The 26,152-nt window shown below is 43.7% G+C and overlaps 1 protein-coding gene across 1 annotated transcript; it reads right to left on the bottom strand.

Annotated features, from left to right (window-relative positions):
- Window positions 1-9,381: 9,381 nt before the first annotated feature.
- Window positions 9,382-24,841, bottom strand: LOC119160454 (uncharacterized). The gene is made up of 5 exons (XM_075887911.1): window positions 24,798-24,841; window positions 23,453-24,305; window positions 11,008-11,066; window positions 9,726-10,515; window positions 9,382-9,481 (listed from the first exon to the last, which is right to left on the bottom strand). Coding segments are annotated over exons 1-5 (1,707 nt in total). The 5' UTR covers window positions 24,801-24,841; the 3' UTR covers window positions 9,382-9,479.
- Window positions 24,842-26,152: the final 1,311 nt, after the last annotated feature.

Raw genomic sequence — 26,152 nt, 5'->3', positions numbered from 1 at the left:
TTTTATACCCGTAATGTTCCCACTAGAGTAAGAATTTTAGGCGAGTGCGAAATGTCAAACCGTACTGAAAAGCAAATATAATGAAGCTCGTGAGTCGTTTTGAGATTCCAGACGTCGCTTCACGGCAGAATAACCGGCATTGCCTGACACGGTGTACGTTGGTTGAACTGTAATGAAGCACCACGCCCTATCCTTGACGATGGCGCTACTGGACTTTTGCATCAGGCAAGAGTTATGAAGAATTCAACAGCCGCAAGTAGCTAAGATATGTGAATGCTTTTCTCGTGCGTTGCGATGAATGATAGGAGTTCACACTTAAAAACGTCACATCAATTGATTTTAATATGACGTCATATGCGTTTATATATCTTTTTAATCTTTAACATGACGCCATATATATTTAACGTGACGCCATATGAAGCCATGAGAAAAATAATTTTTTAAATTAATATATGCGCGATGTGTGCATTGGCGCAGCCTTTCATCATAAGAAAAAAGCAGTAGTGCAGAGGGCGTATTGGCACACAATGTGTAATAAATACGGTTGTGTTTCATAGTTCGAATTATCCTCAACCAAATTACATCCGAGGCATAGAACTTCGGTGACATCTATCTATCTATCTATCTATCTATCTATCTATCTATCTATCTATCTATCTATCTATCTATCTATCTATCTATCTATCTATCTATCTATCTATCTATCTATCTATCTATCTATCTATCTATCTATCTATCTATCTATCTATCTATCTATCTATCTATCTATCTATCTATCTATCTATCTATCTATCTATCTATCTATCTATCTATCTATCTATCTATCTATCTATCTATCTATCTATCTTGCCGCCTACGACTTTGTACTGTTCTGGTGGCTTCGTTAGTGGGATGTACACGAAATTTGGTATGGCATAACATGACCGCATGGCGAACGCAAATGAGAACTCAGAGCATGAAAACCATAGTATGCATGTCATTAAAGACATCATATAGATGTCATAGGCCGACTGCACGCGTAGACATTTCCCTAATAGACCTAAATAAAAAAATTATATGGCATGACAAGAGTGTAGGACAAAGGGAATTGACAGATTCTAACACGTAAGTCATCATACGCATGTCATGTACTGCATTCTGTACATGATAAAGCCTGGCGGTGCTCGCGACCGTTTAATAAAAGGATGATATAACAAAATTGGTATGATGAGACATTTTTATGGCAAATATTTATGACAGTTGCCAACATAAAAATCTTGATGTGCATCGCATGAACGGCATTGCATACATACCGCACGAGAGTGAGCTAATGACCGTTTTTAGCTGGCTTTTAATGCATCATATTTGTCAGGTGACGTAACTGCATGGTGAACATAAACTTCAGGTGGTAGCATGAAAACCATGACATGCATGTCATCTGCCACACGGTTTACAACGGGCACCCATGCTGTGCTCGTGATCAATCCACTAGCATGACATGTACAAAATATGATGTTTCATGTCGTGATGGTGCGATAAATATGAATGATAAAGTACAGCATAAATGTCATGAGAAGCATGTCATGTACGACAAGAATTGGAAGACATGCTCATGGCACCCTCGCGGCCGATTTATAAGCTTCATCTTACACGTAAAATTGTACAGCTCGAGGAGACTGTATGACGAACGCAAGTTACAGATGGTATCTTGGAAATCATGACTTGCATGAGATATACGATGCTATGTAATAACAAGAAATGTATTTTAGTACTGATGCTTTCAATAGGTTGGATTACAGATGCTTACCAAATCACCGCACAACTTCCGCACAGTCCATTTTGCCGCACCTGCAGTTGGATGATGATGGGGACCTTCCTTGGATGCTTGCCGGTCGTAATCGGTTCCTGTGCTGCATCCTCTATGTGTAAACTTTGATTAACTACTGCACCCCCAGAATATGGGTTACAGAGGCCCGCCACAAACCTCCGGCGTGGAAAGTTTGAGTTGTGTACCTCTCCTCGCCAGAGCGAAAGCTAATTGTCGCGCTCTTGCTGCGGCCGAGGCCGTTTCGCTGTCTTGATTAGTACCAGAATACATAATGCGTATACTGTCATTCTATGGTGAATATAAATGCCAGGTGCTAGCATGATGTTGATGAAACTCATTCATTGTACATCATTCAGACGTCTCGCTCTTTATGAGTTCGCGTTCATTTCCCAGGCTAAATATGCGCGAAGATTGGTAATGTGTGAAGTAATTGCGTGACAAACAGAAATCACAGGTGGGAAGAGGAACATCATGAAATGCTTGTCATGCTCGAGATCAGTGACGTGACTCGCTAATGGTGCGCTTTAGGTCCACCTTGGTGAATCAGGGGCTAGGGTGCAGGTCTACTGAATATAAGGTAGCGGGTTCTATCTCGGCCGGTGTGGTCGCACTTCAATTGAGGCAAAATGGCAGAGATACAACATACCCCAAATTTCCAGATCCATAAAATACCGTGATCATATCAAGGTTTCAGAACGTAAAACCACAGATCCCATTTGAGGGTCCACTTGAGGCCACTTAAATAGCTTGATATTCACGAAAATTCGCATTGTGTGACGTCGCTGCTCAACGAACATAAATTGTATGTCACATTGCAATGTGCATGTCATGTACAAAATAATTCAAGACTTATCTTGGTGCACTTCCGACCCTTTTCCTAACTGTTTTGGCACCAAAGTCAGTACAGCAGGACAACACTGCACAACGAAGATAAATGACAGGGTCATGTTGTGTGCATATCATTTCAGAGAGCTGCAAAAGCAGAAACTTTTTTTTGAACTACTAAATCAGATTATCAATGAACTTTGCTACTTTTTTTAGCGTCATGTCTTTCCATCAGCCACATTACTCCACATAGCTTAGCGTTCCAACGCATTCATTCAACCATACGTTTTTGCATTTTGGCAGGTGGTATAAATATAGCAATATAGCGCACCATCCTAAATTCTTTCACGCTGATCAGTAGTCAAAGCCAAAACATGCCCCGGTGGCGTTCTTGTCACGAGGAGAAGCTCTGCAAAGGACGTCAGCATATAGTACTCAAGATACGTCGTACCTCGCACGTAACCATAGTAGCTATAGTAACTATAGTAGCTATAGCAGCTATACTTACTTTAGTAGCTATAGTAACGTCCTACCTCACACGGAACCATAGTAACTGTGCACAAAGGTCAAAGGTCATCAGCTACGCACATATAGTGGAAAAGACAACTTGATGCTATATAGAGAACAAACTCATGATAAGCTGTGGTTATCACAGGCTGACGCAAAAACATCGCCGTAAAAGTTGAAGTTGAGCTGCTGTCATCCTCGGACTCGAAATTTATTATCAATCTTTCAAGTGTGGTCAAAAGATATTTTGGTGTAGCGCGTGTTTTTTCTAGTTTTTTTTGCAACGCATCTGCGCAGTCATGCGCACGTGGCAGCGACGCCGTGGGATCGACTAGGGACACTAAATTTGGACCTGCATATGTAATAATGATCCAAGCGAAACAATAGTTGCTGGAAACTGTCTGAGAAGGACACGTCTACATTTTATACAGGCGGAAACACTTCAGAATTACTTTTTTTCTAGAGTAAATGTTTTCATCTCCTAGCAAAAGCTTTCAGTTAAATAGTTGGCATAGGTTTCTGGTAAATAATATTGCTCTTATTTTGATAAATAAATCAAAATTGTTTTTGCGATAAGAAAACTCTGACGTTTCTGTAGCATACCCACAAGAACACACACGTCTGTCAAGTTCACCAGCCAAGTGAATTTCGCTAACAACACACGCACTTTGATCAGTGTAATGTTCTGTGAAATTTCACTATATTGTTAAAATAGGCAAGTTCAATTTGATTATAAAAATGGAGTGACCAGAAAAATTACTAGAAAGTGCTTGGTGCACGAGAAATAAATTCAACGTGCTAAAATTGACGATTCAAATGGTCGATCACTAGTAATTTATCTGAATTGTCGTACCAACGAAAGAGTTAAGCAAGGCTCTAGAAATATCGCGCTTATCAGCTTTCGCATCAACTTAGATTCGCGTTCCTCGCTGGCCTGGCGTTTTTTTTTTCTACGGCGAACAAGAATGGCGTTAAAAAAAAACACGCGAAAAGATGTTTTTTTTTTCATGCGTGAATTCCTGCTTTCGCATTCAACCCGGCTACAAAAGACAAAAGGGACACAATGAGGTTTTTTTTTCTGGATATAAAGTTTGTGTTTCTTCCACTAAATTCACAGTAAATTGCCCAAGGAAGCTCCAGTCACGCTGTCGTGTGCCGTGAAGTGCTTTCTGCGAAGCTGCCCCAGCGGAAACGGTAGATGAGTAGCACTGCGTGCGCCAGCGCACACACACCACTCTGAACGCTCCTCTAGAACGGCTGCATCCTGCAAACACAAAATTATCACAAATAGTTCATTGCACATGTCAGAAGATGAAGACTTACACACATGGCAAATGCATGCAAGGCGAACTAGAAACACGGGTTCATAATATCACATGATGATAATTTTACCGTCGTGTTATACATCAATAGTGCATTTTGTGCCTTCATTGCGCGGCAGCTGAAATGTGGCAGCTGCAGCTCTGGCGCTAAGGTGCTACCAACCACCATGCCACCAACGTGTCTGCGAGTTTTCAGTGAGCGGTGTCGTACAGCTCGAGCAAGCCCGCCAACCACCACTGCTGTTAGCGAACCTAGAGCAATACAGTGAGCGAACGCGGGGCTGCCGCAACGAACGGCGCCAATCTGCTTGCGGTCGAGAGACGGGAATCAACGGTAAGCGCAACAAATATACACAAAGTTACTCGAGCGAGCATCAGTACAGCGAGTGATTGCTGGGCCTACCTAAAACACGCGTCATCGTGACATCTCTGCGACGTCGAACTGACGTCAGAAGTTTTGGCTACCTGTCAAGGCATCATCTGGTGATGATTGTTAGCCATAGGCGTCAACATGGAGGGGGGGGGTAGGTAGGGATGGGGACAGAAGGGTGCAGTGTCAGCCCCATACATTGCTGCGACGAATCATCACACTCTCCCCTCCTTCCCTGAAGGAGAACCCTGAGCACGCTTATTTTGTTAGCATCACTGATGTGGAAGACCTAGACACCAATATTGGCGGTCACCATTCGCCCTTTGTGAGGCCTCGGATGCTCTTGCCTAAACATACTTGCGTAGAAAACCATAGGACGCAACGCTCGACGCATGCGAAGACTTTAAATGCTGGTGCGCATAGCCTTGTACGTTTGTTTCAGGGAGAGTATTCGCCGCGTGTTCAGACTATAGTTTGCAGCACCATCGCCGCGTTAGGGAAAATAGGCGGATCCAAATGTACGCAGTGGCGCTTCTGTGTGATCGGTTTGGACCAATTATCGGCAAATAAAGCGCATTGACTGTAGTCTAATGGTAGAACGTAAGCCCTTCATTGCCACAGTAATGCTGCTATTACTTGTGAGAACAGCGCCATCAATCAAACAGTGCTGTCTTTGCCTTTGATAGCTGTCGCATTTCGCACCGTGCTCGAATATTTTCTTGTTTTAATTGCACGTGTTTTACGAGTTGTTTGCCTTGCTTAGCTCAGGCAATAAAATATTTACCTTTTACTCTTCCGGCATAATTACGCAAAATGTATATTTGCGTGCACTGACTTTCTATCTGCATGGGTACGTGTACCACTACAGTGATGTGTGACTTGAGGTCTTCTTCACCGCTAACCGGCATTTGCGGACAGTGGTTCATGTTTTGTGGTATCATAAAGTTTTCGAAATATACGACACTTCACAAGATGGTCGCGCGATTATTCTACAACAAGCTCACATTTTTAGTGCTTTTTCGCTCATGACTACGCTATATACATTGGCGGTGTGCTCTAACGACAAAGTGGCACCCACAATGAAATGATTTTGGTGAATGTATTACACAATGGTTACATTTAGTGCCATAGAAACACTTGCATGCACTGATCTTTCGGGGTGCGTAGGAACATCCGAAGGATAAATCTTTGTTTCTAGAGCTAGGAGGTTTTTGTACAGGCATTTGATACTGTGCTATCACAACAAATTTGCTGCTCTCAGAGCATGTGCCTGACTTCCGCACGCGTGTGAATAAATTTTGGCTACCCGATGGCCCTATAGAAGCAATCCACACTAAGGAGTTTTGTCCGCTTGCCGTCAGGTGCCGACTCTGTTCAACCTCGAGACACATACTTAGATTGCTGTCATCCATTTACTGAATAATGTTTTGGGAACATTGCCTCTAACAATTAAGATATTGTCAGCTGTATCCAATTCTATTGTGTTTTAAAGACACAGCTTGTTTCGCGTGCTCAGGGTGATGGCACATGGAACCCCAGAACAGCCGGGATGGTCGCATTCAGATCTATAATAATAATAATAATAATAATAATAATAATAATAATAATAATAATAATAATAATAATAATAATAATAATAATAATAATAATAATAATAATAATAATAATAATAATAATAATAATAATAATAATAATAATAATAATATTAACAACAACAACAAAGGGTTTACGTCCGAAGACCACTATATCAGTCGCATTTAGCCTCAAGCGGAAAGCCAGCAGCGCATGCACCTTCAATGCATGTTCAATAACACCTGATTGTTTCATTTACCGAAGAGCTCCACTACGTTGTCTATACTTATAAAATGCATTCGGCACGTAAAACCCGAAATAATATTACTAATATAATGCACCCAAAATGCATATTTGTGCGGAGGGTTCCTGTTTAGGGGGAAGGGGGCGTCAAGGTTTCCCGCTGTGCTCTTTTCACCATATCTTGCAAATTTATGGGGCTGACAGTGCGCCCCCCATGTCCCCTTTCCCCATACACTCAATGTATGGGGTGACTGTGCTCCCCCTCCCCCGCTCACCCTATTGCACCCCCTCCCCCATGTGTGTTACCCATGTCTGTTCTTGTTGTTACTGGGTAGATAACAAGTGTCAATCACCAGGCGCACATACCCGCGTGCCAGCGACACATACCCGCCCTCGGGTACGTGCCACTGTCTGGCGTCAAGTGTTTGACAAAGTATGTGACCGAATTGTGACAGTATTCATGTGTTGATCAGCGCGTCATATTCCTCAAATCAACTTACCCTCCCATAATAAATTTTGTTGATCCCGAGAGCCCTCCCATTTTAACCATATTATCTTCCCCTACTAATTAAGGTTGATCACGAGATCTAGCCGTTTATGGCTGAGTGATCATGAGAGCATCCAGCCATAAGGGGCCAGATAGATAGATAGATAGATAGATAGATAGATAGATAGATAGATAGATAGATAGATAGATAGATAGATAGATAGATAGAAGCCAAAAGTGCTTGCAGAACGAAAAGAAATGCTTCGTTCTTAACTTATGTCAGATATATCGCCAAAAAGAGGCTTAATCCTGCGGATCTTGTCACCACCTAATCGGAATACGCATATCTTTAAACGCTCACGCAGGATTTCCCCATTTTAGTCTGGTGTAACAGCCACATTTTAAATGCGAAGAATTCTTTAGCGAACTTCAACGACTCTAAGCGCATCTATCTATCTATCTATCTATCTATCTATCTATCTATCTATCTATCTATCTATCTATCTATCTATCTATCTATCTATCTATCTATCTATCTATCTATCTATCTATCTATCTATCTATCTATCTATCTATCTATCTATCTATCTATCTATCTATCTATCTATCTATCTATCTATCTATCTATCTATCTATCTATCTATCTATCTATCTATCTATCTATCTATCTATCTATCTATCTATCTATCTATCTATCTATTCATATTGATGCCTACGAATTTTAACTTTCCCTTGGCCTCTCCAAATATGGTATCCATACCAAAACTTTAAGTACATAACAAGACTCTCTGAAGAACAGAACTGAAAACTCATAATATGAAAGTTATACGTGTATGTCATGAATGTCATGATTTACATTTCATGGTCTAGCTGCTCTTGCGGTGGTTTTGTTCACATTACATACTTTAAAACTGGTAAGGTATGGCATGACTGCATGGTGGACAAAGTGACAGACCCTAACGTGGAAATCATAACATGAGTGTCATGTGTGTCTTGCCTTCAATGTCACGTTCATGGTGCGCTCGTGGTCGTTTCCCTTGCTTCACATATACCTAATTTGCTATTACGGGACGTGATTGAATAAAAATGTGTGTGACTGGTGCAACCATAATATTCATGAGATGCGAGTGATGTAGGAACATGATATACATCGTTCGTGAGGCGCTCGGGGGTGTTTTGCTACCTTCACCACTACTGAATTTGATATTACGAGATGTAAACGGACAACGGAGGTAAATCACATGTCTAAACACAATACTCATGGCATGCGTGTCATGTAAAACATTACAGCATGCTACACTTATAGTGCAATCGTGGTCGTTTCGCTTGCTTCATATTTACCAAATTTGATGTTGCGCGACATCGATGGCTCACAAAGGTATATGTCTGCGCAAGCATGACAACCATGATATGCGTCTCATGTCCTTCACGAGACATGAGACACGTATCATGTCTGAAAAGGAAAAAAGGAAACAGTTACGTCTGTTTCATTTTGCCTGAACACGGTGGCATGTAACTGTTTTTGACTCATGCCAAGTAAAAAGTATTATTATTTTGTAGGAACCTGACAACATACCACGCCCATGAGGTACTCGCGGACGTTTCGCTAGCTTCACATATACCAAATTTGGTATTGCGGGATGTGAACGAACGGCTAAGCTAAATTACACGTGTAAACATAAACATCATGTTTAGACACGTTTAGACGTGTCATGCTTGACATATCCAGAGTGAAAGAAAGATGTGTGATTGGAGCCTCCCCTTTCAGCCGAGGACCCAGACAGTATCAGCTGTTGCTGATTGATATGTGGGGTTTAACGTCCCAAAACCAACCATATGATTATGAGAGACACCGTAATGAAGAGCTCCGGAAATTTCGACGACCTGGTGTTTTTTAACGTGCACCCGAATCTGAGCACATGGGCCTACAATGTTTTAGCCTCCATCGAAAATGCAGCCACCGCAGGACACAGCTACTATCAACTAGGTCTTCCCTGCATATCTCGACAGTCTAAGGATTGTTTCCGCGACCTTGTAGTTGTGAGTAGTGTTTTGGTCGCATTTATGATTATTCCGGGTTCTGGCTTTTCTGCTACAGAATTCAGGTGGTTGCCGTAGAGCATGACACGATGGGAACTTAAGGCTCATTACATGCGAGCAAGTCTCTAAAGGGAAACTGAGCAATTTGTATTTCGTCCAGCTCGCGTAGTAAAACTCGATATCGCGATTTCGAAAACAAGATAGGAGATGTCGTGCAGATAGACTTTATTTGCTTATTGCATTCTGATGGAAGTAGATGCTCATAGCTTGTGTTCTTGATGTTCAAATAGGTTACAACTTGCAGGTTTCTGTAAAAAGAAAACAAAACATTTGCGTTAGGAACCACCCCGACAACTACGAAATCGTGTCAAAACTCTCTAAGATTTTTTTTCAAAGAATGATAACGATGTCTGCTGCCGTTCTGCGTGAGCACATGTTGTTTCAATGCTATCAACTTATCGATTGTGCAAGAAAAAAGATTGGCCTTGGATGTGAAATAAAATTAAGATATATGAAACTCCCTTCTAAGTAATGTACAATCCCTATACTCACACTTCCTCTTGCGGAGAAGATCGCCGTAGTGGAAGGGAGAGCCCAGACCGTAGCTGTAGTTCAGACCGTAGCCGAGCAGACCGTGGCCGTAGGCGTAGTCGCCAGTGCCGTAGCCGAGGGTGCCAACACCGTATCCGTAGACTGGGTTGGCGTGGTAGGCAGCGACAGCTGGAGCAGCGTGGACGGCAGTGACGGCTGGGGTGGTGGCGTAGGTGGCGACTGGGGTGGTAACAGCGGCGGCGACCGGGGCGTGGGCTACAGAAGCGAACGCTGGGGTAGCAGCATAAGTGGCAACTGGAGCGTGAGCCACGGTGGTGACAGCTGGGGCATGGTAGGTGGTAGCGACCTTGGTCACAGCAGGGGCAGCAGCGTATGTAGTGACTGGTGCAGCAGCGTAGGTGGCCACTGGAGCGTGAGCCACGGTGGCAACCTTGGTCGCAGCTGGAGCAGCGGCGTAGGTAGCGACTGGGGCAACAGCATAGGTGGCCACTGGAGCGTGAGCCAAGGTCTCGACCTTTGTGAAAGTTGGAGCAGCAGCGACAACTGGGGCAGCGGAATAGGTGGCGGCCACCCTGGTCACAGCTGGAGCAGCGGCAACAACTGGAGCAGCAGCGTAAGTGACGGCTGGGGCAGCGTGAGAGAAAGTGTGCACAGCTGGAGCATAGGCGGCGTAGCTGAAACCATTGCCGTATCCGAGACCGCTGTATCCAAGACCGTCATAGCCGAGACTATAGCCGGTGTAGCCAGCGAGAGCGCTGGTGGCAAGAGCCAAGAGGACGCAAGCACGGATCTGCAATGATTTATAAAAAACCTTGTCCGCTCCGTCTTCTCAGTTTTCGAAGCTATTACTACGACAATATACCAATATATCGAAGCAGTAATGCTTATACCCTGTGCTAGTTGTGTTATTCAGATCTAGCTGAATAGAAAAAAAAATTTCGTGGCTGAAATTCGGTGAACTTCCACGTTTCACGTTCAAGTTATTCGGTTACAACAGGTTACTCGGAAGATATGCTCCAAAAAATTTCCCAACAGGTGATCAGCTTGGCACACTCACCTGCGCGTTGGGGTTCTGGTTTTTTTCTAATGACTTAATAAACACTTTCGCAGAGCCAAGACAAATGTTCAGATTGGTATTTTATATAGGACAGGTAAGCATGAAAGAGTATCAACTGCAGCTTTTGCTTAACTGATAATTCACCGAAGAGGGGCTCTCTACCCAAAAGTTTTGTTAGCAACCTTTGTTCGTTCATTCAGGACTGCGGAAGAAAAGGTTTCTTACCATGATGACTTCAGAGCTGCTGTTGAGTGAACTACTGAATGTGTGGAGTTTGGCAGGCCCTTTTATACGAAAATTTATCCCTCTGCGGTATCCACCGAGGAATTAATAAAAGCACATTTCAAGACAAAAGAAACCAAACGGAGTTGGCAATCGTTTTGTTATTCTGCGCATCTCCGTAAAGCTCTAAAACCGGAGCTGGCTGGAATATCATACGATCGCCGAACTGTGATGAAGTACCACGCCTCAACCTTGACAATATTATGAGGAAGAGCTTTATTCGAGACGAGCTCGAGCTGGCACACACTGATGATGGTATCTACAGATGAAGAAATTATACAAAGGATGATGATTCGTCCAATTGATAAAGAAGAGTTGGTGACTGCGCTCACAATTTACTTAATATGATAATTCAGGTTGGGCATAAAAGAAGCGATAAGAAAAAAAATTTCAGCCATGCTGCAAGGCCAGGCCAACATGACACAAATGTGCTAAGGTGAGCATTGTGTGGAAAGACGTTTGATTTTTAGTGTCTTATGGCGGTATACAGTAACATTACATGTAAAGCTAAAAATAAATTCTCGTGGTTTTAATAAAAATGACCATATAAGATTTTCGCATCCGTCTGGGCATCACTAGTTCACAGAAATTGTCAGCACCGATGTGACATGCTTTTTCGCATCTATACTTATATTTTTTCATGCTACTACTATCAATTTTAACGTATTAGCCCTGTATGTATACGATGATATTCAGTTATTTAAAGCACAAGTATTCACGGTCGCCATTCTCCATGGACCACCACAGACAGCGCGAACAATTGAACTGACTCTGTTGGTAGTGGCTGATCTTGCGATTTTCCATTTCACCTCATAACTTTTAACGTGCACCTAAATCTAAGCACACGGGCCACAAGTTGCTCCGACTCCATCGAAAATGTGGCGGCCGCGGCCGGTTTCACTCACGCCACCTTCCACGGTAGCCGAGTGCTCTAGCCACTAGACCACTTTTGCGGGGTCGCTCACATTTCAAGGAAGTGAAGCGCAATGCTGTAAAAAAAACAAACAGACAAAAAAAAAGAATGAAAGAAAGGAGCAAAGAAAGAAGGAAAAGAACGAAACAAACGAAGAAAGAAGAAAAAAAGTAATGAACAAAGAAAGAAGGAAAGAAAGAAAGTGAGCAAAGAAAGAATGAAAAAAAAAGAGAAAGTGACAGCTTGTCAGGCTCACCCACGCCAAGCATTACTTGTCCTGATTAACCCAATAAGCAAGGGCTACTAATCTTTGAATGAGTGTGCACTGTTTGGTACTTGACACCCACTTTTGGTGCTGCGTTTTCGGCTGCACAGTCGCACATTATAGCATGTAGCCGGAAACGCGAAATTCCTATAGGTCCAATACTCAGTCCAGACATCTCCCGCCTGTTTTAAGAATAAACATGATTGATTGATATGTGGGGTTTAACATCCCAAAACCACAATATGATTATGAGAGATGCCACCGTGGAAGACTCCGGAAATTTCGACCACCTGGGGTTCTTTAACGTGCACCCAAATCTGAGCACACGGGCCTACAACATTTCCGCCTCCATCGGAAATGCAGCCGCCACAGCCGGGATTTGATCCTGCGACCTGCGGGTCAGCAGACGAGTACCTTAGCCACTAGACCACCGTGGCGGGGCATGAAAGCAACAACGGGCAGATGGATGTATGCTTTGCCCCACTCATCATGACCACCTGTTGTTGTATGCGTGTACATCCATCGGTTGACTAGCGTCAACCATTTTTACTCCATCAAAATGCAACCGCCGCGGCCGGGTTTGAAGTCTTTCTTGGCGCAGCTGCCCAGCACGGTAACCACTGTTTCACGGAGGCGAACTTTATTATAAAGTGTAGTGTAGGCGACAAGGATACCGCTTTTTCTTCATTGATCTCGGAGTGTTTTGGGGGGCTCTTTTCATAATCGTAATTGTTTTACGCTCCACGCTACCACTTGATTATAATAGGGACGTGCTAGTAGAGAGCTCCGACAATAGACCTCTTCCTATTTGTAAGCAGTGTTACGTTACAGCGAGCACCCCACCCACCATACCCTCTATCGAAGCAGGTGCTGGTTGGCAAGAAAGTTCCGCTGGCGGCATTTTTCTGCATAGCAGAGCGGCGTGTCTGCAATCCTTCGACAGAAACTTCTACATTGCTATGTTCTAAAGTCACAGCTTTCGAAAGAAGGGGTTCGCGGAAGGGTCGCTGCTCATAGTGCGGAAATTTACTTGTCGATGTTGGATGGATGCAGAAACTTTATTTAGAGTACTGAGAGACGCGACCAGCACGCAGTGGGCTTCACCCACGTGAATGGCTGTCATAAACAAGTGTGATCTTTTTCGAAACCGAAACTTTTGAATGTGCACGGTGAGTGACACATTGAGAAACGTTTGCGTGGCACGGATGTAAACTTCTTCAATTTCCATCGTGGCATGTGCAATGCAGTTTTAAACGACGTACAGCATTGGCGACGGCATGGTTTGGAGCTGCTGTGCGCGACGTCACGGTTAGAATTCTCACTCCTTTCGCAAAAGCCTGATTGTAGATGATTGAAAAAATAATAATAAACACATCTTGCCATGCGATAGGTTGAGGTTAACATATACTCGTGAATATAAAGTGAAATTATACCGCTGTGGTTTTCAATAACCCAGTCAAAATTCATGTGATGTAAAACCCGACAACTTAATAATATATAATATTATCTGGCACAGTTACTTTGCTGCATTTGACACCTATAACGTGCTTTCACAATATTGCCAGTTTCATCATCCGTAAAGGTGAACCAATATTGTCGGTGCCTTTCAATGCACGCTACACGCCACATTTAACACTGTACATTTTCAAACACGATGCCGCTGTTCCTCGCACAGGCTGCAAACGCGCGTTCACTCTTCCGAGATAGACAGCCAGCCAGCGTGGAGAATATCCCATCACGCACTTTACCACACACCTAGATGTTCTCTGACACATATCACAGCTACTGTTGCCACTGTGATATGAAGATTAAACTTTCAAAAAGAAAAACAAAACTTGCCTCAAGCCCCGAGCAACTGCACCCCACTCCGCCACCGGCGGGAGTGTTTTGCCAACCACCACCTTGCACGTGCACAAGTGACGTCACGCTTTGACATACCCTAGTAGAGGTCTATTTTGGTCCTCACTAACATTACTCGTCACGCATAGTCTATTGTGCACAACACACCATAATGATGTACATGAGGCGAGTTTTGGTACTTTGTCGAGTTTTGGCATTTACCTGAGGAAACAATGTTGAATATATACATTTTCAAGACGCAGTATACTTGCACACGTACTTCACCTTGTCACTTCTCTCAGACGCTCGCGTGATGTAGTAAAACAGTTAGCAGTGACACTGCCAGATGCTAAGCGCTGTTGATCTTGCAGAGAGTTTGTGTAAGAGATGGTTAAGAAAAAAGGAAGGACAGGGAGGTTAGGAACAGATCGTAAAACGACGCCTAAAAGTTATTATTTCACGTTAGTAATGGGTTCCTTTTTTGTAGTTTTTTTTCAAATGTAACCACTTTACATTCCAAGCTGGAGGTGGCCGCAAACAATACAGTACACTTCCCTGGCTTTTTAGAAGGGATGACTGACAATATATAAAAAAATATTTTAAGCATCCTTCTTATATAGTGCTCCTAGTTCGCATGGCATGCTGTTTTTCTGTGGGCCCGCCTCACTCCTGGCGCTGAAAGGTTGGCACTCATATTAACTGACCCGTTTTATTTTGTTTCCTTTTTTTCTATAATTATTACAATGAGTAAAGTGTACTGGCCATATTTATGCTAGAAATAACGTGAACGTAATAAGGCTTTTCTTGTAGTTCTGCAATTTTTTGAGTACGCCAATGACGGCCATCTCCCCACTCAGTCATACCTCAGCATCCTGATTCTAGCGTTTTGATTTCTTCAATGACGTTATTAAAATATTTTATTCGTTAGAATAAAATCTGCATTGAGTATACTACCATAAAAGATACTTATTTGGTTTCGATTGACATATCGCACTATATTTCTTTAAATAAAGCCTGAAACTGTCTCCAAAGAAACGGAAACAGGCTTTGCACAAAAAATTAGTCAAGGCCTTTTTGAAATTTTACAAGGCAGTGGCCTACCTTATGGGCTCTGGCGCGCTTACTATTGTCTTTGTTTTTTAGTGCGTCTACTTTTTTCCCCTTTCCTTCTCATATTTCTTTCTCTTCCTCTGACTGCAGGGTCACAAACCGGATGCTTCAATTCTGGTCGATCTCCTTACCTTTCTCTCATGTCATGCTCTCTCTCTTTCGTGTGTTTTGCAGGTAAAGGTGTTGAGAGATCCAAAGGGCACAATATTTTCTGCCGCCGTCAAAGCCAACGAACGCCTACCGCTATCACATGAATTCTAAAATCAACCAAATGAATGAGTAACAAATCCTGAAATGATTGATGGAATTCTGGGGTTTAACGTCACAGTAGCAGAGAGGTTATTAAGTGTTCATTTCATAAACGGTACGTTGGTGGTTTGAAAAATTCCCAAGGTACAATGGGCTATGAGCCTGAGTCCTCTGCGTAGCTGCTGAGTATTTTACCACAGAGCTGTCTCTCTGCTTGAAACTTTGGAGGAACTGACAATATGCAGGCGTAATACCCATTAAGAAGTCAAGTAAACATGTGTATACACGTCTCGAAACAGTAAAGTGACAACCTGGTGTCACCGAACATTAAATGTGTAACGACAGGGTTGTTTGAAGCTCCATTACAAAGGGCTCGGACATCATTCTTCACTGTCGTCAGTCGCAGCATCAACGAAGTGCGCATATTGCTTTACAAGTGTGGAGGGTACTAAAGTGCTCCAAAGAGTACGAATAGTGGTGGAACAGTCCACGCTTTTCTAAATCACAAAATTCAGGATAATTTATGGTGTATAGTTGGTTCCATGCAAGTGTATTTGTAGTGTTTTCCACAAAAGTTGTTCAACTTTCATTGCAGTACGAGAGCGGTTATTTTTCATATGTCTCGGGAAGATAGTTTTTGCCAGTTGAAAGGTACTTCAACAACTGCCCCGCCACAGTGGTCTAGTGGCCAAGGTACTCAGCTGCAGACCTGCAGGTCGCGGGATCAAATCCCGGCTGCAGCGGCTGCATTTTCGGTGAAAGCGAAGATGCTGTAGGTCCATAGGCTCAGATTTGGGTGCACATTAAAAAACACCAGGTGGGCGAAATATCTTGAGCCTTCTACGACGGTGTCTCTCATAATTAATTGCTGGTTTTGGGACGTTAAACCCCACATATTAGAAGTAGTCCAACACGTTTTGCAGTATACCAAGTTTTGTACAGTGAAGTGCTATTTGCAAAAAATATGTCTTGTACAGCAACAAAGATATTTTCGAATGAATAAAAATGTGAAAAGTGTAGTTTTTGGTTGCCAGCTGGTAAACAGTGCAACGAAAAACACAATATTGCAAAAATATTCAGAACAAACAAAAATTTGAGTATACATTTAGAATATATATAACCAAGGAACTGCACAATAAATAAGAAATGCTGTACAAAATGTTTGCGTCTACATATACAAAGAAAACCTTAACAAATGGTGATGAATTCCTCCTGCTTGCGGTGAAGTATGGCTTTGGTTTTCGTCAGACAAAAATCAAGTCGTATACTTTTCTGGATATTTTTGCGCTAATAGCTTGCAGGTGTTTCCGTAATGTGAATAATTTCTCTTTAAGTCAGATGTCCAAAGAACTTCGCTATTTTGTCTAACGTCACCTTTTTCTATAAGCCAATTACTTTTCCAACGTTGGTTGGCGTTCCAAAAATGCATTCAAGCGTATTGTTCTGCATATTGGCAGGTCGTATAAAAAACAATATAGCACGCATTCCTAAAACTTTTCTAGTCGATTCGTACTCAGGACCAAGATGAGCTCCGGCGGCCTTCTTGTCGCGCGAAGAAGCTGTGGAGCCGGCGCCAGCACACCACCCTCTAGCGACATACGGACCTCGTACGTAACCAGTGTAGCTATAATATTGTACGCATAGGTTAGCAGCTACAAACTTGCGGCGATGAAGACTACTTGAGGCTGTATACAAAACAAGCTCAGGAAAAGCTGCGGGTATCTTAGGCTGACGCAAAACATTGTCGCCGTGAAGCTTGAGGTGCGGTCATCCTTCGACTCGAAGTTCGTACTCAATCCACTCAAGTGTGGTTGAAAAACAGTTTTGAGTGGCACGTGTTTTTTTCAATGCAAGTGCGCACACATGCGCAAATGACAACGATGCCGTAGAAACGCGCTGCGCCTAATGTAACAACACAAGCGAAATTGAAGCTGCTGGAAACTGGTTCAGAAAGCACCACCACAGTTTATACATGTGGCAGACCTTCGAAATTTTTTTTTTGGAATAAACTTTCCCCAATTCCTAGCAACAGCTCCTAATTTATTAGCTAGCATAACTTTGTGGCAATTATTGATGCTTAGCAATGCAAGATCGCGATGCTGACACCTTGATCTAATATTCGCCTTGAAAGGGTTCTTGTGATGACATAAATTTGAGGTTTCTGTAGTAGGACCACCTGGAACACGCACATCTGTCAAGTTCACCAGCCAAGTGAATTTTGCGAACGCACGCACATTGCATGGTTAGTTTAAAGTTCTGTCAAAAATCACTATTTTGCCAAAACGGGCAAATCCAAATTGTTCCTCAAAGTTCAGTGGCTAGACTAACGACCAGAAAGTTCTGGAATTACGACAAAAAAATTCTTCAACGTGCCGAAATCTGCAATTCGAAACATCGATCACCAGTAATCGATAAAAATTGACGTGGTAACGAAAGAGGTAATCAATGCTCTAGAAACATCGCTCTTGAAAATTTTTGCTTTGTCTGAGCAGCACGTTCAGCGCAGGCCTGGCGTTTTCTATTTTTTTTTCATGGTGAGCAAAACTGGCGTGAAACAAAACACATGAAAATATATTTCGTCATGCGTGAATTGTTGCTTTTGCAGTCAATACGACAACAAGAAACAAAAGTCATACAATAAAATATTTTCTCTTTTACTGCATTTGGAGTTTATGTTCATATCGCTAAGTTTTCAGTAAAATACCCAAAGGAGGCTCAGCCACGCTTTCATGTCTTGTACAGTACTTTTTGCGAAGCTGCTCCAGAGGATACAAAGGATGGCTAACAATGCGTGCGCCAGCGCACACACCACTCGGCCCGCTTTTGGGCGATGCCTGTATTCTGAAAAGCATAAATGTTTGCAAATACGTGGCCACACATGAGAGAATATGAAGACGCCCACACAAGTCAAACGCATGCAAGGCGAAATGAGAAGACTCGTCCATAATATGACATGGAAATAATTTCACCATGATGTTATACAGCATAAAAGGTGCATTTCGAGCCCCACTGCGCAGCAGCTGAAATGTGGCAGCCGCAGCTCTGACGCTAAGGTCCCACACTAACGTATCGGTGAGCTTTCAGCGAGCGATGTCGTACACCTCGAGCAAGCCCGCCAACCACCGCTGTTGCCAGCAAACCTAGAGCAGTAATGCGAGTGAACGCGGGTCCACCGCAACGAACGGCGCCGATCTCTTTGCGAGCGAGAAACTGGAACCAACTGTAAGCGTAACTTATTTACGCAAAGTTACTATAGCGAGCGTCAGTAGAGTGAGTGATCGCGGAACCTACTTAGAACACGCGCCATCGTGACGACCTACGACGTCAAACTAACGTCAGACATTTTGGCTATCTGTGAAGTCATCGCATGGTGATGAATGTTAGCCATAGGCATGAGCTTGAGAGGGGCTGTGGGGCACAGTGTCAGCCTTGTACATCGGCATAAGGAGGGGGCACTGCGACGAACCATCGCGCCTTTTCCTTCCCCCCTGTAGGGAAATCCTGCGCACGCCTATGTTGGTAGTATCATTCGTGTTGCAGACCTCCTGGACACCGGCATTTTCGATCACTTTTCGCGCTTTTGAGGCTGCCGATGCTTTTGCCTAACTACAGTTGCTTAGAAGACCATTGAACACAACGCTCGATGCATGCAAAAAACTTGAAATATTGGTGCCCATAGCGTTTCGTGTTACAGTTCGCAGCACCGTTGCCGCATAAGTTAGAATAGGCGGATCCAAATGTACACAGTGGCGCGGCGCTGTGAATGGTTCGAGCCGATTAACGGCAAATAAAGTGCATTGACTGCAGTCTAAAAGTGATACATGAGCGCTTCAATGCCACGATAAGGCTCCTATTTAGGGTGTGAGAAACACGATCCACCGAACAATGCCGTCTTTGCCATCGATGGCCATCGCGTTTTTGCATCGTGCTTGGAGATGTTCTTCTTTTCTTTACACGTGTTTAACTAATTTTTGCCTAGCGCTGCTAAGACAATAAAATATTTACTTGCTGCCCTTTCGGCATAATTCTTCGAATAGAACTTTGTGCACACTGATTTTCCATTTGCATGAATACATGTACCGCTACAGTGGTGTGCGATTTGAAGTCTTCTTTACCGCTAACCGGTATTTGCAGACGCTGGTTTATGTTTTGTGGTATTACAAGGTTTTTGAAATTTACAACTCTTCAGGAAATGGTTTCTTGTAAATTCTGCATTAAGTCCCCTTATTTAGTGTCTCTTCGTTCAGGACGACGCCAAATGCACAAATGGTGTGCTCGAACGACAAGGTGGTACCCATACTGAAATAAATTTGGTGACTGGACTCACGATGGTTACACCTATAACTATAGAAACACTTGTACGCACTCATTTCTTGTTCGTTGTTCGTACAAACATCTGAAACAGAAATACTTGATTGCGTAGGAGGTACTTCTATAATTATTTGTGACTGTGCTATCACAATAAAATAAGCTGCCCTCAGAGCACTTCACTGACTTTCGCACGCGTGCATATAGGTTGTGGCTACCAGATGGCCCAAGAAACAATTCAAACTACGCAGTCTTGTCCGCTTGCCGTTAGGTGCCGACTCTGTTCAATCTCGAGACCCATACTTAAAGTGCCTTCGTCAATTTGCTCATTAGTGTTTATAGAACATTACCTCTAAAAATTGTGATATTGGCAGCTGTATCCTGCTGGTGTGTACTTTGAAGACACAGCTTGCGAAATTGCCAAAGACGATGACACAGGATCTCCGAAATTACCGGGATGGTTGTATTCATGTTTATAATACTACTACTACTGCTACTTCAAATAGTGATAATAATAGTAATATTAATAGTGATACCAATATTTCTTTTTGACGTCCGAAAACCACGATATCCATCGTCAGATTTAGATAGAAGGGGAATGCGAGCCACCTGTGTACGTAGCCTTGTCAATGGATGTTAAAAAAAACCAGATGATCGCACCATCTGAAGACCTTCACCGTGGCATGTGTACTCATACAACAAACTTGGCACGTAAAAACCGAGGTATTATCATTATTAATATGCACCCTAAAGGCATAAGCATGCGTAGAATTTTCGTTAAGGACAAGTGGGGGGGGGGGGGTGCGAAGGTTTCTCGCAGTGCCCTTTCCTCCCTATCATGTAAATTTATGGGGCTGACTTTGCGCCCTCCAGGCCCCCTTTCTCCATAATGTCGATACATGGGGTGACTTCACGCCTACCCTGTCACGCCACGTGTGTTACGCATGCGTGTTCCGACGATTCCTGGGCGGATACAGATTGTCCATCTGCAGTGGCACATACCCACATTCCAGTGGCATTTACCTGTCCTCGGGGATGTCCCACTGTCTGGCCTGAAGTGTTTGATGACGTATCTCATGGTATCGTGACACTATTTGTCTCTTGACCAGTGTGTCATATTTCTCAAACCATCTTACCCTGCCACCCTAATTTTCATTCGCGCCAAATTGAGGGATTGATCACGAGAGCAGCCAGCCGTAAGCGGCTACATAAAAAGATAGATAGATAGATAGATAGATAGATAGATAGATAGATAGATAGATAGATAGACAGATAGATGCCAAAAAAGCATGTAATTATTTTCAAACATATTGAAAAGAAAAGGCTTACTTCGGCAGAACTTGCGAGCACCGAATTCAATTACGCTTAATTTTAATTGCTCAGGAAAAATTTCCCCGGTTTAGTGTGGGATAACAGTTCACGTATTTGCTTCGCTAGAAACGCATGCAAAAACGTACCTCATATTGGGACATGATTGAATCAGCATATTTTCGCTATAACATAGGCCCATTGGTTGCAAGAGCCATGAAATAGTGCGGTGTTCAACTGGTCGTTTACTGTTGAGATCGGCCAGACTGACGCTGGAGAGTATTATTATTATTATTATTATTATTATTATTATTATTATTATTATTATTATTATTATTATTTGATATGCATAGACAGACACACAAGGACTAAGAAAAAAGAGGGAGAGAGCAAGCTGGCAACTCCCACCTGGAGGGGCACAACGCCTGCTCACTCTTTCGGGAGGAGCGAAGAAACAGAGGAAATAAACATTAGATAGAAAAAAGGAAAGAAGATGACGAAAGGAAACAAAATGGCGAAGTCGTTGGCGAGTATAAGTAGAAACATAAATAAAAATGATAAAAAAAAGACAAAAGAAGAAAAAGACAGTCTATAAATGGGTGGTCTGGTCCATTTGGTTCATAACTGTAAGGAGAGCTTGGTGGGCCTGGTCGTGTCGGGAAGCACTACCACTCGGAAAGAGATAGTCGTCTAAAGTCGCACACTTAAGTCCCAGGAATTTATATTCCTTAATCAACAAAAACCACTGCGTAGAAAATGTGGGACAGCGCACTACGAGATCCTCAAGTGTTTCACAGGTGACGCAAGCTGCACACAACGGGCTGTCCACACGCCCTTGACGGTGTAATCGTTCACGCACCAGCACAGAGCCCACTCCTAGTTAGTACAACAGCGCTCGGGAACTACGAGGCAAGCCACGGCCACAAACACGGGGAGGGAACGGTACACTCGCCACGCACTGGTCTGGGTGCTGCTTTAGGAGGTGTCGGCGTATAAGCAGATGAGCGTTGTCTATCGTACATAGAATCCCGGACAGTCACAACCATCATGGTTGCATGACGACGCAAGGCAAACCACTTCTTCTTTGCCCGCAATACCCACGTGCGAAGGTACCCACTGTGCAGCTAGGCATACCCCACGTGACAGAATGTTGTTAATGGATTCCATGATGTTGCTCAGAATTGGGCTGTCGGTTTCCTTGCTGGTGAGTCTGCTAAGGGTACCACGAGAGTCGGTGAGTACGACAACCTTCGATGCTGGTAACCCTCCTTGTGCGTACTTAAGGGCGGCATCAATCGTTGCTAGCTCGGGGTGCGGTATTTTAAACAACCGCCTGATATCGGTTGAAGGGCAGAAGAAAGCTGCAGAAGCGTTCAGGCCACCGAAGCCTTAGAAAAAGCAGTCATTTGAAGTATAAACTTGCTTCGAAGGTACAAAAAAAGAAAATACGACATAATGTCGCATGCGAATAATGTTTGTTTTTGAAATGCTTAGCACGTGTGCAGTAACAACCAACTAGTCTCTAAGTATTACGTCAACAGAGAGGCTCACTTTATGAATATAATATTGGTCTTGATATCTTCATCTTCCATTTATGTTCGTTGCGTAGTTGTGGAAACAGCAGATTCAGTAATCATCACATTTTGTTGGTTGTGCTTCAGAGGGCGAGGCGAACGAACCGCGGGCGTGTGTGTTCCAGCGAACTTCTTCTCGAATGCTTAGCGTTTCCAGCGCGAAAGACAGATGGGTATATCTTGAGCCTCCCCTTTCAGTTGGGTATACACCTAATATCAAGTAGGTTTTCATTGCATATCTTGACAATGTAGCGCTTTCCCTGCACAGTTGTAATTGTGAAGAGTGCTTTGATCACCGTCACGCTTCTTCAGGATTTTGAAATTTCTGTTACAACATTCAGGTGGTTTGGGTACTGCGCGACACCATAGGAATGGCACTTTACGTGTGAGCTAGCCTCCTAAGAAAAATAAGCAATTTATCTTTTGTGCAGCTCGCATGGTGAAGCACAATCTCTAAAATTAGGAAACAATATGGGAGATAATGAGCAGATAAACTTTATTTGCTCATTGCATCTAGATGGAAGTAGATGCTCATAACTAGTGCTCTTGATGCTCAAATAAGTTACAGCTTGGAGGTTTCTGTGAAAAGAAGAAAAAACAATCATGTTAGGCACAACCACAAAACCTACAAAATCGGGTTGAAACTCTCTAACATTTATTTTTTTTAAAGCCAACGATGTCTGCCGCCATTCTGTGTGAGCACATGTTGTTTCGATGCTATCAGCTTAGCGATTGTGCAAGAAAAAACATTTCCCTTGGAGGTGAAATATAATCAAGATATATGAAACTCCCTCCTAAGCAATGTACATTCTCTATACTCACACTTCCTCTTGCGGAGAAGATCGCCGTAGTAGAAGGGAGAGCCCAGACCATAGCTGTAGTTCAGACCGTAGCCGAGCAGACCGTGGCCGTAGGCGTAGTCGCCAGTGCCGTAGCCGAGGGTGCCAACACCGTATCTGTAGACTGGGGTGGCATGGTAGGCAGCGACAGCTGGGGCAGCGTGAGCAACGGTGGCCACAGCTGGGGCATGGTGGACGGTAGTCGTGGCAACAGCTGGAGCGGCGTGGACGGCAGTGACAGCTGGCGCGGCGGCATAGGTGGCAACTGGGGTGGTAACAGCGGCGGCGACTGGTGCGTGGGCTACAGAAGCGAACGCTGGGGTAGCATCATGAGTGGCAACTGGAGCGTGAGCCACGGTGGTGACAGCTGGGGCATGGTAGGTGGTAGCGACCTTGGTCACTGTGGGAGCAGCAGCGTATGTAGTGACTGGGGCAGCAGCGTAGGTGGCCACTGGCGCGTGGGCCACGGTGGCAACCTTGGTCACAGCTGGAGCAGCGGCGTAGGTAGCGACTGGGGCAACAGCATAGGTGGCCACTGGAGCGTGAGCCAAGGTCTCGACCTTGGTGAAAGTTGGAGCAGCAGCGACAACTGGGGCAGCGGAATAGGTTGCGGCCACCCTGGTCACAGCTGGAGCAGCGGCAACAACTGGAGCAGCAGTGTAAGTGACGGCTGGGGCAGCGTGAGAGAAAGTGTGCACAGCTGGAGCATAGGCGGCGTAGCCGAAACCATTGCCGTATCCGAGACCGCTGTATCCAAGACCGCCGTAGCCGAGACTATAGCCGGTGTAGCCAGCGAGAGCGCTGGTGGCTAGAGCCAAGAGGACGCAAGCATGGATCTGCAATGATTTACAAAATACCTTGTCAACAGCATCTTCTTAATTTTCGAAGCTATACCTGCGACAATATACTAGTATTGTGGAAGCAGAAATGCTAATTCCCTGTGCTAGTTTCGTTAGTTCATTCAAACCTAGCTAAATAGAAAAGAAACTTTATGACGAAAAATCGGTGGACTTTTATGTTTTACGCTCAATAATTTGGTTAAAAGAGGTCACACGAAAGCTGTGCTACAAGGCGGTGTTCAAGCAGTTTATCACATTGGCCCTCTGTTACGTCGTGGTTTCCATTCTCCCCTGTTCAATCAAGAAACAATTTTTTTATAGCCAAGAGAAATGTTTAGATTAGTATTTTATTGAGCATGCTAAGTATGAACGAGTAATATTTGCAGTTTTTGCTCAACTGATATGGCACCACAGAGAGGCTCTTTACCCACAAGTTTCTTTAGCAGTTTGTGTTCATCTAGTGAGGGCGGTGAAGAAAAGGTTTCTTACCATGGTGACTTAAGAGCTGAAGTTGAGCCAACTACCTAATGTCTGGAGTTGAGCGTGCTCTTTTATACGAAAATGTCTTCGTTCACGGTATTGACTGATGAATTGCTTAAAGGCCAAATTAAGACAAAAGTAAGAAAAGGGAGTCCGCAATCGTTTTGTCATTCCATACGTCTCCGTGAAGTCGGCAAACCGGAGCTGGCTGGAATACCATAAAATCACCGAACTGTGATGAAGCACCACACCTCAACCTTGACACAATCCTTTATGTGCGAATTCAGATCAGGGGTAAAAGAATCCTTAAGAAAAACAACCACACCATATCCACGGATTGAATGATGATAAGTGGGCGAAGCTCGAGGTAAGGAGATCATCGGTACACTGTAGCTCTCCAATGAAATGTTATCCCATTAAAACTTTAAAAAGACGTAAAACTGTGCGTATATTATACAAATAATTGTTATTTCGTTTCTGTTCGCTTGTCGTTTGGTTTCCTCGTTTATTTTTTTTTCCAGTTATACGTTCACGTGGCGGCTGTATTGCGAGGTCCCATCATTTTTACGGCTTTATGATTCATGAAACAAAGTGAAAGAAGTTTTTGTACTGGCTGCTGTGGGAAGCTTGCTAAAACAAAGTTTATGCACGTCCCTCGGATCGTTGTAGGTTGCATGTGGAATCATTTGAGTGCGTATTTCGAACACATGTGCGGCACGATGCAGTCATCCGTAATGAGGTGCATCCGTTCGTGCGTCCATCCGTGCATTCATGCGTTCGTCCGTGCATGCGTGCGTCTGTCCGTCCGTCCGTCCGTCCATCCGTCCATCCGTCCGTCCGTCCGTCCGTCCGTCCGTCCGTCCGTCTGTCTGTCTGTCTGTCTGTCTATCTTTCTGTCTGTCTGTCTGTCTGTCTGTCTGTCTGTCTGTCTGTCTGTCTGTCTGTCTGTTTCAGAATTGCACCACCAGCTGCGTGAATCATACAACTAGGTGGTTACAGACCGGTCACAAAAATACATCTTTTGACAGACCTACGGCATTAAGAGCTTCGCCTCTAAAAATTTCCAGCTGTGCTACGATGCCATGCCAGCATTGCACGGACGCGCCCTGATGCGCCAAGGTGAGCCTTGCGTGGAAAGGTCTTTGATTGTGAGTCTCTTTAGGCGTGTGTACCATAACGTAACATGCAAAAATAAATGAAGCGTCATGGTTGCAATCACAATTGTCGGAATAAAATTCTCGCAGTCGTCTGGGCAATACTGGTCTACACAATTCGTCAGCGCTCATGTGACATGAATGTTTGTGTAAATTCTCATGTCTTTTCATGTTATTTCAGCAAATTTTAACGCGTTCGCGGTGATATGT

This window comes from Rhipicephalus microplus, chromosome 3 (genome assembly GCF_043290135.1).
Source record: "Rhipicephalus microplus isolate Deutch F79 chromosome 3, USDA_Rmic, whole genome shotgun sequence".
NCBI lineage: Eukaryota > Metazoa > Arthropoda > Arachnida > Ixodida > Ixodidae > Rhipicephalus > Rhipicephalus microplus.
This window is presented reverse-complemented; position numbering and strand designations above follow the sequence as displayed.